Raw genomic sequence first — 13,667 nt, 5'->3', positions numbered from 1 at the left:
TATCTTTAGAATTCACTTACGGTAACTGTCTCCTATGCGCAACATTGCTGACCAAAAGGTTACATTTATAATTGCCTATAAATCCCGCATTGTGATGTAATAGTTCAATGCATTTTTGTAGCTGTTCAGTGTGAAAGAAAACCTATTGAAGTATCACGAGAAAAATCTTCCAACTGCGCCGCTTCAACAGAAAAGATCTACATCCGAAAAGACCTTCGAAGTCCATTAGCTGCAACTCCAACTTTTGTAACAGATAGTGAAACTGCAAGGTATAGTAAAAACAAGCAAAACAGACATTAAGTAGCTGGTCATTTGTTTTTCTTCCCAGTGAAACTAAGGCTAAAATTTGTACTTGTTTGTTACAGGTCAGCAGGGCTGTTAGATTCAGGAATGTTTGTGAATATTCACCAGTCTGGAATAAAAACTGAGTCAACTGTGCTGATGACACCAGATAAGGTGTGTTTAGTGCAATTAATTTAAAGCTTTAATTTTTTTAAGCTTTTAATATTTTTTTCCTTTTCTTAATCTCCACTGTTACTTTGGTTAATTGATTTGGTCTTAAATATTCCCTGTTACACATTGCTTTTTTCCTTTTAAAATAAAGTATCAACTATTTCATAGTGTCAAATGACACCTAAAACAAGTCAGTAAAAAATGTGATGCCTTTATTCAAGGGAAAACAATCCATAGATGAGGAGAGCACTCTTGCTGAGTGATTTTGGGCAAGAGTGAGTTTTAGAGAACATTAGAAGCAGCAATATGGAAATGGCCTTATTGGCAAGGAGCTTGAAGATTTCCTTGTAAGGCTAGTGGGTCCTGTTTCTAAGGATAAGGTGAGCTAGTTAAAGCAGAGTTGCAGATTGTGATTGGTGTATGTTAGGTTTCCTTGACAGGTGTGTCCTGTAAGTGCATGCTGACTTGGGTTTAGATTTGTGACCAGGATAGCCTCCATTTTGTGTGTCCTCATATATGAATAACTATCAGTAGAAAAGTTCATTATTCTACTAGGACAATTATAGCTTCGAAATGAAAATGACAGACAAAAGTCTTCTAGGTTTCTTTCATCTCAAAAGTCCTCAGAAATAAAAATTTATATTAAGTGCAAGATTCTTTTTTTTTTTTTTTGTAAGATTTACTTATTTATTTTAGAGAGACAGCATGAGCAGGAGGGGCAGGGGGAGAGGGAGAGAGAATCTCAAGCAGACTCCGTGCTGAGCGTGTCAGAATTTTAATTCTAAAAAAACTTAAAAGATAGTCTAAGATCCTTTCACAGAGGAAGGGATTGTTGATATGAATAGATTAGTCGTTAAGTACAGTTCTTGGTTTAATGTAATTTTTATATAAGCATTTCCTAGGAAATGTACCTGATGCTTTTAAACGGACATTTTCCTCAGGAAGTTTCTAAAAGCTCAGAGCTCTTTGATTTTATTTTATAGGTTTCATTTATTTTAAGTAGAGTACTTTAATTTTGGCATTTCATAATCTAGAATTGGATATTCAGACAAAAAGTTCTCTGATACCAATTTGCAGATTTAAATTTTTTTTTTTTTTTTTAAAGGCTGAATCATGTCAGGGAGATTTAAGTACATTGGCCAGTGTCGTTACATCATTAGCAAATTTTGGAAAAACTAAAGATCTTTCTCAGAATAGTAATGAAATGTCTGTGATTGAAAGCTTAAGTAATGGTGATACCTCTTTATGTGAATTTCATCAAGAAATGCAGACCAGTGGAGATGTTTCAAGGTGAGGTCTGTTCTGATCTTATTAATATGTCTTAAAATATTCTTATGTTGAATATGATTTACAGAAGTTTCAGAAAATTATTTCTGTTAGACTTATAAAATTTAAAGCATAGTAAATTTTAAATGAAAAAGTACATTCAGTGTACAATGTTATTCAGCAGATTACATTGTAAATAATGAGCAATAAATGAATATTGTAAGATTAGAAATGTATTCATAAAATTTAAGAATTTTTTCTTGCTAATGGTGTTATTTTATCTTCTGTGTACTTAAACATTTGTCTTACCCTAGGCATCCATGTTAATTTTCCCCACCAATTTTTCAAGATGAAAATAGATTTAAAAGACTTAATTGAATCACCTACCATTTTAAGTTATACTTCATGAAACTTGTATGAGAATTCTATTTTTCATTCTCTTGATGTTAGTACCTGGGATGTAAAACTGGATCTCTTGAGGCTTTTTTCACATTGTTCATTATCTAAATGTTGAGGAATCTGCCTTTAAGAGTCTCAATAAGTACTTTCTTGAACATAAGATTTTAAGGAACTCTAAAAGGCCTCTCCTCTCATTGAAAAATATGGGGAGCTATTTTAAATAATTCTTTGCTGACATTAGTTCATTATTTGCCATCCTAATCTCAAATTCTTACAGATTAGATGTACCTGTGTTAACAGAAGTTTTAAAATATTTTCTGAATTTTTAAATAAAATTAAAATCTGTGTTGTGTAGAAAGCAGTCAAGTTGACCTAAGTTCTTGCCCTTATTCTTTATAAATAACTTCTGTATGTAAAGTAAATGGGCTCTTATCTTGTAGTATCAAATGTGTAACTTGTAAAAGCATATTTTTAGACCAAAGTAAAAGGGTTTTTCCTCCTGGTAATTACATAGAAATTTTTTAAAGACTTTAATTCTCTGATAATACATTAGTAAAATACAGCTTTTCATACCATGCATATTGAAGTTTGACTTGTTGCTTTTGGAAACAGGTATAGATATCACTGAAATAGAGTAATCAGTGATACACCAAAGTTCTGTATTCTCAATAACTTTTTTAGGCCTAAATATTCTACAATTTTATGTAGAATTTTTATTTTATTGTGGAAATTGACCAAGCTTACAGCATCTGATGTCTCCTAATAGGGCATTTGACACTCTTGCAAAAGCATTGAATCCTGGAGAGAGCACAGCCTGTCAGAGCTCAGTACAGGGCATGGAAGGAAGCGTACACCTAATTGCTGGAGACTCGAGCATAAATTACATCGAGAAAGAGGGGCCACTTCTCAGCGATTCACATGTAGCTTTCAGGGTATTTCCATATTTTTTAATATAATTTTTATGTTGTGTTATCCATTTTGATTTTAATCTTCCCTATAGAAATCAAAGTATATCTGTTGTGCTTTTAAAGTCAGAAATATTCCTGATAGAAATCAAAATACCAGCTGAAACATGCATATCTGGCTATATAAAGTAATGGCTCAATAAAGCATCCTGTTTATAAATCATGGTTATAATATTGATTAGTGTGGTTTAAGTCTATAAAAGCTAGCTTTTAGAACATTTAGACATATGTTTTGGATGTTGTTGTTAGCTCTATGTATTAACATTGATCATGTTTGTATACACCGGTTTTGTTCAGTGCTCTAGTGTAAACCAGTATGTGAGACCCAGTTATTCTTACCACAGTAACATTTATTATGTATTGCCCTAATTAGCTAGCTCTCAGTATGAAGAATGTAAAAATTATTTAATACATTTTAACTTTTGGCTTTTAACTTTTTACACTTTAACCATTTTGGAGGAGGTACATTTGTAGTTTCTCTTTTGCTCCCCTAAATACATTAGTTTATGATGGAAATAATACATATAGAATATTAGAAAATAACTTTGTCATTCAAATAATGTTCGGACTACAGGTATAGATACACTGACCATTGAGGCCCTACATTAAGACTTTGATGTTTTGACCCCTCCATTTTAACCACTCTTTATCTTTTCTCTGCCAGCTATGAGTACTGTCAGCAAATCGTATGCAAAGTGATTAAAAGTATATAGGAGATTTCAATTAGCAATACACAGCAGTCCTGAAATACCTGAAGGAAATTGTATATAACTTTAGATTATAAGTTTCCATGGGTTTCTAATAAAAATATAAACAGTTGTCAAATAGTGGTTTGTGTGACTGCTACAAATAACATAAATCTAACATTGGCTAAAACCACATACAATAAAACTTATATTAGTAAAATTTGACTTGGTAGAAAAGTAGATGCAGAGAAAACTCAGTGACTTAATAAATTGCTATAATTTGATATAGTCAGTAAAACAAAACAGTGAAACCAATCTTCATGTAGAATTTTACCAAAGATAACCTACATGGAAAAAATTAGAAATGTTTTATTTGTACTGTATGAAAATTTTTTGTGGGGCCTATAAGAAAAGATAATGGGAATAATCAACGTCATCCTTAAAAATTATGGTAGGAGCTATGGACAAGGGTGGAGCGAGGCAAAACTGATTTTTCCCCATTGCTCTTTTTTATTCTAAATAAAAGACGTGCTTTTGTTTTCTTACACTTTTATTTTCTACCTTTGGATTTAAATGGGAAGGAAAGGGAAAAACGTGGGAAGAGGACCCATTGCAAGGAAAAAGTATAGAGTACTTCTATAGAAAATAGAAGGCCTTTTTTAATTGTTGATGTTGGTCCTCAAAATGTTTGATTCTTTTAGATATTTGTTACAGACACATGAGTGAGGCAAATTAGAACTTTTTCCTGTCTCTGGAATTGGTTTTTTTCCGTACAGTCTTTGACCTTCTGTTCTCTGGGTGTCCTCAGAATCAGCACTGTGAAGTTTCTTGGTCTCCTGACAAAGGCAGCTTCTTCTTTCTCTGATGCTTGTTTACACCCTTTGTGAAATCAAGAGTTTTACTTTTCCCTCATTTCCCAGCTGAGTACTTTTGTAGTTGGCTTTCTCATTGAGGTTTTATAGTCATGAGTTTCAAAACCTGACATCTGTAATCAAATCTCAGTTCTCTCTTAACAACTGAGCTAAATAGCTTTTTGTTCCTGACTTGCATTTTTATGTGTGGTTTAGTTTGCAGCATACTTTCATGTATACATTCTTACATTTGAGCCTTGATCACAGTTGGTTGTGAAGGTTTGGATTTTTATTGTCATTTTGTGAATGAAAAAAGATTTAGAGGTTTTCAGTGTCATGTTCAAAGCAATCCAAACAGAAAGGAGAAATAGTCTAATAATGCATCTTGGAATTTGGTTCTGGAGAATCTAGGACAACCTAAATATTAAATATTTTTATTAAATTTCAGAGTTTTTGGTGTTATTTCATGTACTTTATTCTTGATTCTTGCAACTTGATTACATAGATCATCAAAGGGGATAGAATTCCCATTTAGAAATAAGTGTATGAGACAGAGGTAGGTGATTTCCAAAACTATTCTCTCATATGTATCATCTCAGTATTAAAACCATAGTCCTTCTGGTCGCCATGTTTGATGTTGGGGGGAGTCATCATCATTCTCCCCACGCCTCACTGCCCTCCATTCCCTGTTGAATCCTACCCATCTTTTGCTTGAATTTCTCCCTTCGTCTTCATTTTTATCACCATATTTCAAGGCCTTTTAAAATTTCTTACCTAAACTGTTAGAGTAATATCTTTGCTTCCAGTCTCTTCATCTTGTCCTGTGCCCTAGTAACAGAATGATGTTTGTCAAAAATCAGCCCAATTAATGGGGCGCCTGGGTGGCTCAGTCCATTAAGCGTCTGTCTTCAGCTCAGGTCATGATCACAGGGTCCTGGGATCAAGCCGCTTAGTCAGGCTTCCTGCTCAGCGAGGATCCTGCTTCGCCTTCTTCCTCTGCCCCTCTCCACACTTTGTGTGTGTGCGCACGCGCGCCCCCTCAAGTAAATAAAATCTTTTAAAAAATCAGCCTATTTATATTACTCTGCTACCTAAAAGCCTTCATTAGCTTCCTATTGCCTATGTGAGATAAAGTCCATGACCTTTTAGGACCTTGCACATTCTGATTCAGTAGCCCATCATTTATCAGAAATGCCATCCCTTTCTTAGCCCTTTCTGTAGCTCATTCTGTTTCCATTTTATTCTTCTATTGAAGCCTCACCACTTAGGTTAGTACCTTACGGTGAAATCTCAGTTGGGGCACCTGGCTGGCTCAGTTGGTAGAGTATGTGACTCTTGATTTTTGGCTTGTGCGTTTGAGCCCCATGTTGGGGGTTGAATTTACTTTTTAGAAGAAAAAAGGAAGAGATCTCAGTAAGTGTTTGCTGAATTATAATGTGTAATCTGGGGTCACGCAGCAAATTAATGACATGTTGGAAGTAGAATTCAGATGATCTAACTCAAGTCAAATGATTTTTTTAAAGTTCTGTCATTTAGCTTATTAACAGAATTACAGAAAGTGCTAGAAAGGTAATGGTAGACAAGTAACTTATAAAATGGGTAGCCAAGTTTGGTTATGTCAACACTCTTTTAAAAATCATCTCAATATATTAGGGCACCTGGGTGGCTCAGTCAGTTAAGTATCCACGTCTTCATTTCATGGTCATGAGTTTGAACCCTGTGTTGGGCTCTATGCTGGGGGTGAAGCCTACTTTAAAAAAAAAAAAATCATCTCAATATACTGAACATGTATAATTTTAAAAATGTGTGTAATTCAATTTGTAAACCTAAAAGTCCACAGGCATTTGGGGAAGCTCTTTAACATCATTAGTAGAAACTCATCTTCTCTATATAGAGGAAGAAATCTTTGTCTTTGCAATCTAGAAGATTTGTTTAATAAATTCTTGTTTTTTAAGCCAGCACTGATGCTAGAGGTGTATCTTGCTTTAAGAAAATTAAGTATTAAAGCAGATAAATTATGATATATTTCTTCTCTTTATAATACAGCATGGCATTCTTTTAAATAATGAATTCCTCTAGTATATATTGCAAATGATTTCAGTTTTATGATTAAAGCACAGAGAGTTTTCAACATTACCACCACTGTTGTGTCAGTCAAGGTGCATCTGTATCTTTTAGCCCTTATGTCTAATTTTTAATACTGTGTAACTATTTTACTTTCTTAAAAGTGACTAAACTGTTTGTTTAAACAACTGTTGTTGTTTTGCATCTTATTTACTCCAAACCTCTAAAACTAGTAATCTCTGGTAATTCCCCTGATCTTTCAGGCTTTTTACCCCTACTCCCCTTGGGCAATTTTGAAAAGGTACGATAGTTCCCAGTTTGTTTTTTATATACTTACGTATAGAAACAATTGCATCCTGATAATTACATTTAAGATGTTTAATATCTGCTTGCCGACGGTTCTCTTAAGATTCTCTTTAAATAATGGCATTTTAATTTGCTGCTCCAGTAAACATTTCTCAAGCATTTAAGAAGTATTCTCAGGGTGCCTGGCTGGCTCAGTTGGTGGAGTGTGTGTAATCTCAGGGTTGTGAGTTCAAGCCCCACGTTGGGTGTAAGGATTACTTAAAAATAAAATCTTCAAAAAAAATTTTTTTTAAATAAGAAATATTCTTCTCAGGGCACCTGGGTGGCTCAGTCAGTTGAATGTCTACCTTCGGCTCACGTCATGATCCCGGAGTCCCGAGTCCCAGGATTGAGCCCTGCATTGGGCTCCCTGCTCAGTGGGGAGTCTGCTTCTCCCTCTGCCCCTCATCCCACTCATGCTCACTCTTTCTTTCGCTCTCTCAAACAAAATCTTAAAAAATATATATATATACTTCTCATACATGGAATTTCAACTATTGATTTCTCTGTTGTTTTATTAGTTGGCACCATTTATAAATAGATAAACTATTTGTGGCCAATAATGAACAAAGGCAGTTAGTGTTTTTTACATTTTTATCTAACATTTCTGGAGAACTTTTATATCATTTTGATGAAAACCTTTTGATCTGTTGGGTATCATAGAAACCTTTGAGAATCTGATTAAAGCTATCCATTCCCCAGAAAAATACGTACGGGTACGTACACCTACTCTACCCCTAAGGTAGCCGCTATTAACTGTGTGATAGAGCTTCTTCTGTCCTTTTTATATATACATATGTGTATACACACACGTACACACACACACACACTGTCCCTTTCTCTTTAACATAAATTGGGTCATCTACATATTGTTTCATAGTTTTTCCACTTATATGTCTGTGAGGTATTTTTTTTCCTATGCCATTACATCTCAGTTCATGAATTTTAATGCCTATAAAGTACTCTATAGCATAGATTATTTTCCTTCATGATAGAAATTTAGGTTAGTGTTTCTTATGGATGAAATTACATTTCATTTATAGCAATGAAAATTTAACAAGCTTTTCAAAAATGCTTTTAGAAATGTTTTGATGTGGGATATTTATTTTCAACAGTTGACACGCACTTACAATAACTACCTGAGGTCAGCAGTACAAACTGACAGCCTGTGAGTATTATAGCCACAGACACATTTTGTTTTACCTGTAGATTAAATGGGGAGATTTCACACAGAACCTGCTCTTTGAAAAATAGAGCAGGCAGTCCGTAGTCCAAATTGCCATATGATTTCAGAATATAGAATTCGAGTCACAGCTGTGCCCTTTATCTGAGAGTATGCACTTCCCAGATGGCACCAGCAGGCCCACTTCCCTCATTATTCTCCTGACCCTGTAAGATTTGAATTTGTTTTTCCCCATAGCCTGCGTGAAAGGAACATTTAACATACAGGAGTGCTTCTTAAACTGAACTCGTTATATACCATTATTGATAAAGGAAGAGAAGAAAGGGGAAAAAGCACATTGTTAGACCGAGACAGAAATAACTTTTAAAAACACTACCAGAGAATGTCATAACTGATATTTATTAAATGGGATTCTGACTGTCTGAATATTGATTTGTTAGCAACTATGATCTACTCATTCTAAATCCTGTTTTTAGCTGTAAAATCCAGTCACTTGGATTATTTCAAGATTTGCCTTTTGGTGAATATATCAAACTCATATTTGATATGTTTACATGTAACTTTTTCAAAGAAATTATCATTTAGAACTGTCATAAAATAATTTACCTCAGTCCCTGTTCACACTAGCTCACCATGCCTTCTCCTATGCCTGAGTACCTGAATGTGCACTACATTGGGGAGTCTGCCTCCAGGCTGCTGTTCTTATCAATGCACTGGGCACTTTCGATTCCTTCCTTCCAGGCTCTAGGGTAAGTGTTTTGAAGTCCTTGAGTATAAATGTGATTTTATCGCACAAATATATACTAAGCAAGAAATTTTATTTTGGATGGATTTGCATTAAAGGGAAAAAAATGGTATAACATTATTAAGTCTTTTTATTTATCTGACAAATTATGGCAGTTAGTATTTTCTTATATTTATGTAGGAAGAGTATCAATGTTTCATAATTTGACTGAGTTAATAATTCAAACGGAATATATGCAGTGGAGCTGATAAATCATGGCCAGCATTTGTAATAGACTGTCTTTGCCCTGAAGTTAGGGAGGCTGGAGGTATGCCCTGGGTTTGTTCCCCCCCCCCCCCCCCAGCCCTGCTGTTTCAGTGTCCATCTCAGGCATGTTCATAAGGAGCTGAAACTTGCATACAGTGGATGTTTCAGTGGAAAACTATTGTTTTCCAGTCTGTGGTTCCAAAAAGTGGGGAAGGGGGAGAAAATGTAGACCCCATAGTACCACAGGGATCATTTGGAAATACCTACCACTAAGGAGCACATCAGTAATCTGTATTACATCGGTATTACCTGAAGTTGGCCAAATTTGTTTAGATTGCGTTAAAGTAACTGGTATGAAGAGGCAACAAGGTCATGGAAACAGTTAAGCTCATAGTTAGAAAAGTGTTTTTCTAGTCACAGGGCCCTACTCACCAATATGATTTCATAAATAATGTGCTTTCGTATCCTGTTCTTCTGTTCTCCCATTTGCCAAATAGGAATGATAACTGTCCATCCTTTATTCCTACAGAATATTTTATATTATGACTAAGAAATATCTCAGTCATGACTTTAAAAAGCATACACGGGTGTGCCTGGGTGGCTCAGTAGGTTAAGCCTTGGGCTCTTGATCTCAGCTCAGATCCTGATGCTCAGGGTCATGAGTTCAAGCCCCATGTTGGGCTCTGCACTGGGCATGGAGCCCCCTTAAAAAAAAAAAAAGCACACATAGAACCCCACTATAATTTGGTGCTTGGTATACCGCGCATTAAATCACATACTTAACATAATTACATAGATTGAAAGCCTGATGTAGAGTAGTTAGCCTTTAGAACTGTTGTTAGCCCTTTCTCTCAAAAGAACATTTAGTTTTCAGAATTTCTCCAGTCTGCTTTTTTTTTTAACAAAGAATTAAAATATGGTATAAATTTACATATTAGCAGTTTATTCTAAAGAATTAGGTTTAATTATTTCCCTAAGCTTGTAACTGGAGTACTTCTGTGTTGAAAAGTAACCTGGTGATATTTTTTATAATAGGCTATCAATTATTATAGTTAAAAAAATAAGGAACAATTTTTAGGGAGTGCTTTGAACTCCTTGAATTATTTATATAACACTATTGATCTTAAGTACTTCTGTTAAATTAAGTGTGAATATCCTATGGAAACATTCTCCAAATGTTAAAGAAACCAAAAATAAAACCTGAGGTTTCCAGTTATAAAACAGTTTTACAGTGGCAGCCACATTTCCCTCCGATCTGTACTGAAAATTGGTTTAATGTAACAGCCACAGGATTCTTTGCAATCAGAATTAACCATGGTGTAGCGTGTGAGGCCATTAATCACTACGTGAACTCTTACTTACTGTCCCCATCTAGATCATTTGTAGTTCAAGTTAATCAGATGGAAGAGGACTAAGTACTGATCGTGGGAAATTCTGTTGTGTGGTAATAAAAGCTATTCTGAGTCTCCTAGAAACTGACATTGTTGGCATTTTTATCCGTAGACACAAAACTTGGGAACAAAGCCCTAATATTACAGGAGAAACAGATAAGCAACATTAATCATTTACTAAAAGTCAAGTTTGTTTTGATTACTTATTGAATGGAGAACAGTAGCTTCAAGAAACTTTCAAACAGCGGGTGGGTGGTTAATACTGTTTGTATTGTACAGTCTTTTATGTTTTACCAGGATATTTCTGTTCAAACCTTACAGGAATTCAGTTGTTTTTCACTTCTACCTGTGTAATTTAGGTGATTACACAGCAGTAGGTTCAGTCACGGACACTTGGCATGATTTGTCAGCGGTCCTCTCTACCTGGATTCTCACAGTACAACCCAGAGTTCTAAACCACCACTATTTGTTACAGGAGACTTTATTTTTTGAGTAATTTAAGAAATCTTCCATAAATGCTAAGCCTGAAAGTTGACTCTTTTAAAATCCCACTGAAACAATGTTTACTATAAATGTGGGTTTAAGAGCAGTTTTATTGGGCGACTGCCTTCGGCTCAGGTCATAATCCCAGGGTCCTGCTTCCCCCTCTCCCTCTACTTGCCACTCCTCCTGCTTGTGCTCTCTGTCAAATAAATAAAACCTTTTTAAAAATTTTTTAAAAATAAAAATAAAACCAGCTTTATTGCCATTATCACTGGCTACTTTTCCCTAAGGACCATGCCTTCCTTTCAAACACGTAACTGCTTAGGTTTATTTGTGTAGAAAACAAATGGTTAGTTTATCCCCACATATAAGTGACTTCGAAAGTCATATTACTTTATCAAAATAAATAGTATAAACAATGATCTGATCTCTAATTATAAGTACTATATACATATTTTAATGAACTTGACAATATAGAAGAATAGAGAAAAATACCTATATGTATTTAATAAAAGAAGTTGACATATTTACTGTTACGCAACCTAATGCCTCTATTAATTAACACTGACATTGGTTTCGCTGTACCTGACTTCTACTTTAATTACCCCTTTCCAGCTCCTTTTGCTTTTCAAAGAAAAGATGTTTTGAAAATAGGTAGTATAATATGATTACAATAGTTATTTGTTTTTAACAGAAGAAAGTTGATAGCAAACATGCCCTTACCGTCACAAACTATTAGCTGTAAAGGGGAGTCTCTACTGAGAAATTTGACTTTAGCATTTTAATGCTATAATTTTAATGATTTATACAAAAGCATAGATTTTGAACACCTGGGTTCAAATTCTGGATTTATTCATCTGCCAGCTTTGCTGCTTAACTAGGCTCTATTTCTACATCTGTAAATTAAGAGCAGAAATGCTTTCTTTGCTGGCAAGGCTACTTAGCTGAGATGATGAGTGTAAATTATCTCATCCAGGGCTCCTGCAAACTAGATTATCAGTACTCATTTTCCTTCATTCTCTTAGAAACCTTCTTTTTAAAAAAGACTTGCTGTTTTCCTTTCCTAATGAACTTTTTAAAAACATTTGAACAGCATAGCTAGCTATACTACAAGGATATTTGGGGCCTTGTTTTGGATGAAGATGTAAATATAGATATCTTTCTGTAATTAATCTCTATTTTTACTTCTTTCACTTTTCCTTTGGAAACAAAATAATCTGGTGGTTTATTCCTCAGTTGCCACTTTTCATCATTTAGGGTACACATAACAATGTTGGTGTCCCTCACGCTCTGCACAATTACTCCTTAACCCTTTCTCTAAGTCTCCCACAACAATGTTAGAGGCCTTTCTTCCTACTAGGTGTAGCACAGGCCAGAAAGAGCTTTGGGGTTTTTTGTTTTTTTTTTTTTTTGTCAGTTGGCTCCATTCATTTTCCTGCCCTGTGTCCACTAAATTACCTTGGTTAGCTGTTTCCTCTTTAAAACTTCAGAATTAGAGGTTAAGGTGAGAACTGAATTACTGTGAACTTTCCCATCATGTTTGCTTTTAACCTTTTCTTCCTGTTTATAAAATTTTAAAGTAACACTGAAGTACAGAAATATAAAGTAAAGCTTCATTCTCCAGAGGTAACTAACCCCACTTATTAACAGTTTGGTGTCCTACCAGACCTTTTCAATGCCGTATTTTAACAATCCAGTACACACTTGCATATCCTATTCTTTGCCTTTCTTTTTACATTAATAAGATGGGTTTCTTCCTATGTCAGCATATGTAAATTTATTCTATTCTCCTTAATGGTTGCCTAGTATTCCCTTTTACAGGATCTCTTATTGATTTACTCACCTTTATTAGTACACATTGGGTTCTTGCTAATTTTCTTTGTTATTTTATCCAGTGCTACAATAAGCACTGTAGCATTTTATGCATAATTTGCCTACTTTGTATATTTCTATAAAGTAGGTTCTTACAAGTGGAATAGCTAAGTCTTAGAGGGTGTATGTTCTAGTTTTTTGATAGATAGTATTAAATTGTCCTCCAAAAAGATGTTGAGTCAGTTAACACATCAGCAGTGCTTATATGAGAGTGAATGCTTATTTCCTCACACTCTCCTCAATTCTGGATTTTAGCTGTCTTTTCTGATACATAAAAATAGTATCTTGATCTCTTTTATCTTCTTTGATTTTAAGATTTAAATTTTACATCATTTTTATATGGAAAGTTAAAAATACTGATTTTCTTTTCATTTGAACTTCACTTTCAAATAAATTTTGAATGCTATAAGAAATTGGCAATACCCTAGATCTTTTTGTTTTTTTATGTTCTTTCCCATCTTTCTCTACTCAGATGTTGGCCCCTCAGACGTGCCTTCTCTAGCCACCTTACCTGAACACCCCCCCCCATTTTTTAATGCATCATCCTACTTCATAGTAATGTAGAATTTTTATTCCCCGAAAATAACCTGATGTATATATAACTATATGCGTGTGTATATAATATTTGTATAAAATATTTGAAGTGGTATTTTTTTATGTTTACCTTCTGTTTCGTGGAGGCAGACTTAATCCATCCTGTTTATTCCTGTTTCTCCAG

General features: G+C 34.6%; 1 protein-coding gene across 3 annotated transcripts in view; it reads left to right on the top strand.

Moving 5' to 3' along the window:
• The window catches only part of NR2C1 (nuclear receptor subfamily 2 group C member 1), a 45,251-nt gene that overhangs the window by 20,392 nt on the left and 11,192 nt on the right, over positions 1 to 13,667 (top strand). For 2 of the 3 annotated variants that reach the window (XM_011225013.3, XM_002919243.4), the window contains exons 6-10: positions 122 to 269; positions 366 to 456; positions 1,559 to 1,743; positions 2,885 to 3,050; positions 8,840 to 8,961. In XM_011225013.3, the coding sequence (XP_011223315.1) occupies positions 122 to 269; positions 366 to 456; positions 1,559 to 1,743; positions 2,885 to 3,050; positions 8,840 to 8,961 (712 nt within the window). The remainder of the gene's footprint in view (positions 1 to 121; positions 270 to 365; positions 457 to 1,558; positions 1,744 to 2,884; positions 3,051 to 8,839; positions 8,962 to 13,667) is intronic. The other variant, XM_019799676.2, reaches the window with a different exon arrangement.

Source organism: Ailuropoda melanoleuca, chromosome 15, assembly GCF_002007445.2.
Source record: "Ailuropoda melanoleuca isolate Jingjing chromosome 15, ASM200744v2, whole genome shotgun sequence".
In the NCBI taxonomy this organism is placed as follows: Eukaryota; Metazoa; Chordata; class Mammalia; order Carnivora; family Ursidae; genus Ailuropoda; species Ailuropoda melanoleuca.
Note: the sequence above shows the minus strand (reverse complement) of the source record. Positions and strands in the feature narration are given on the sequence as shown.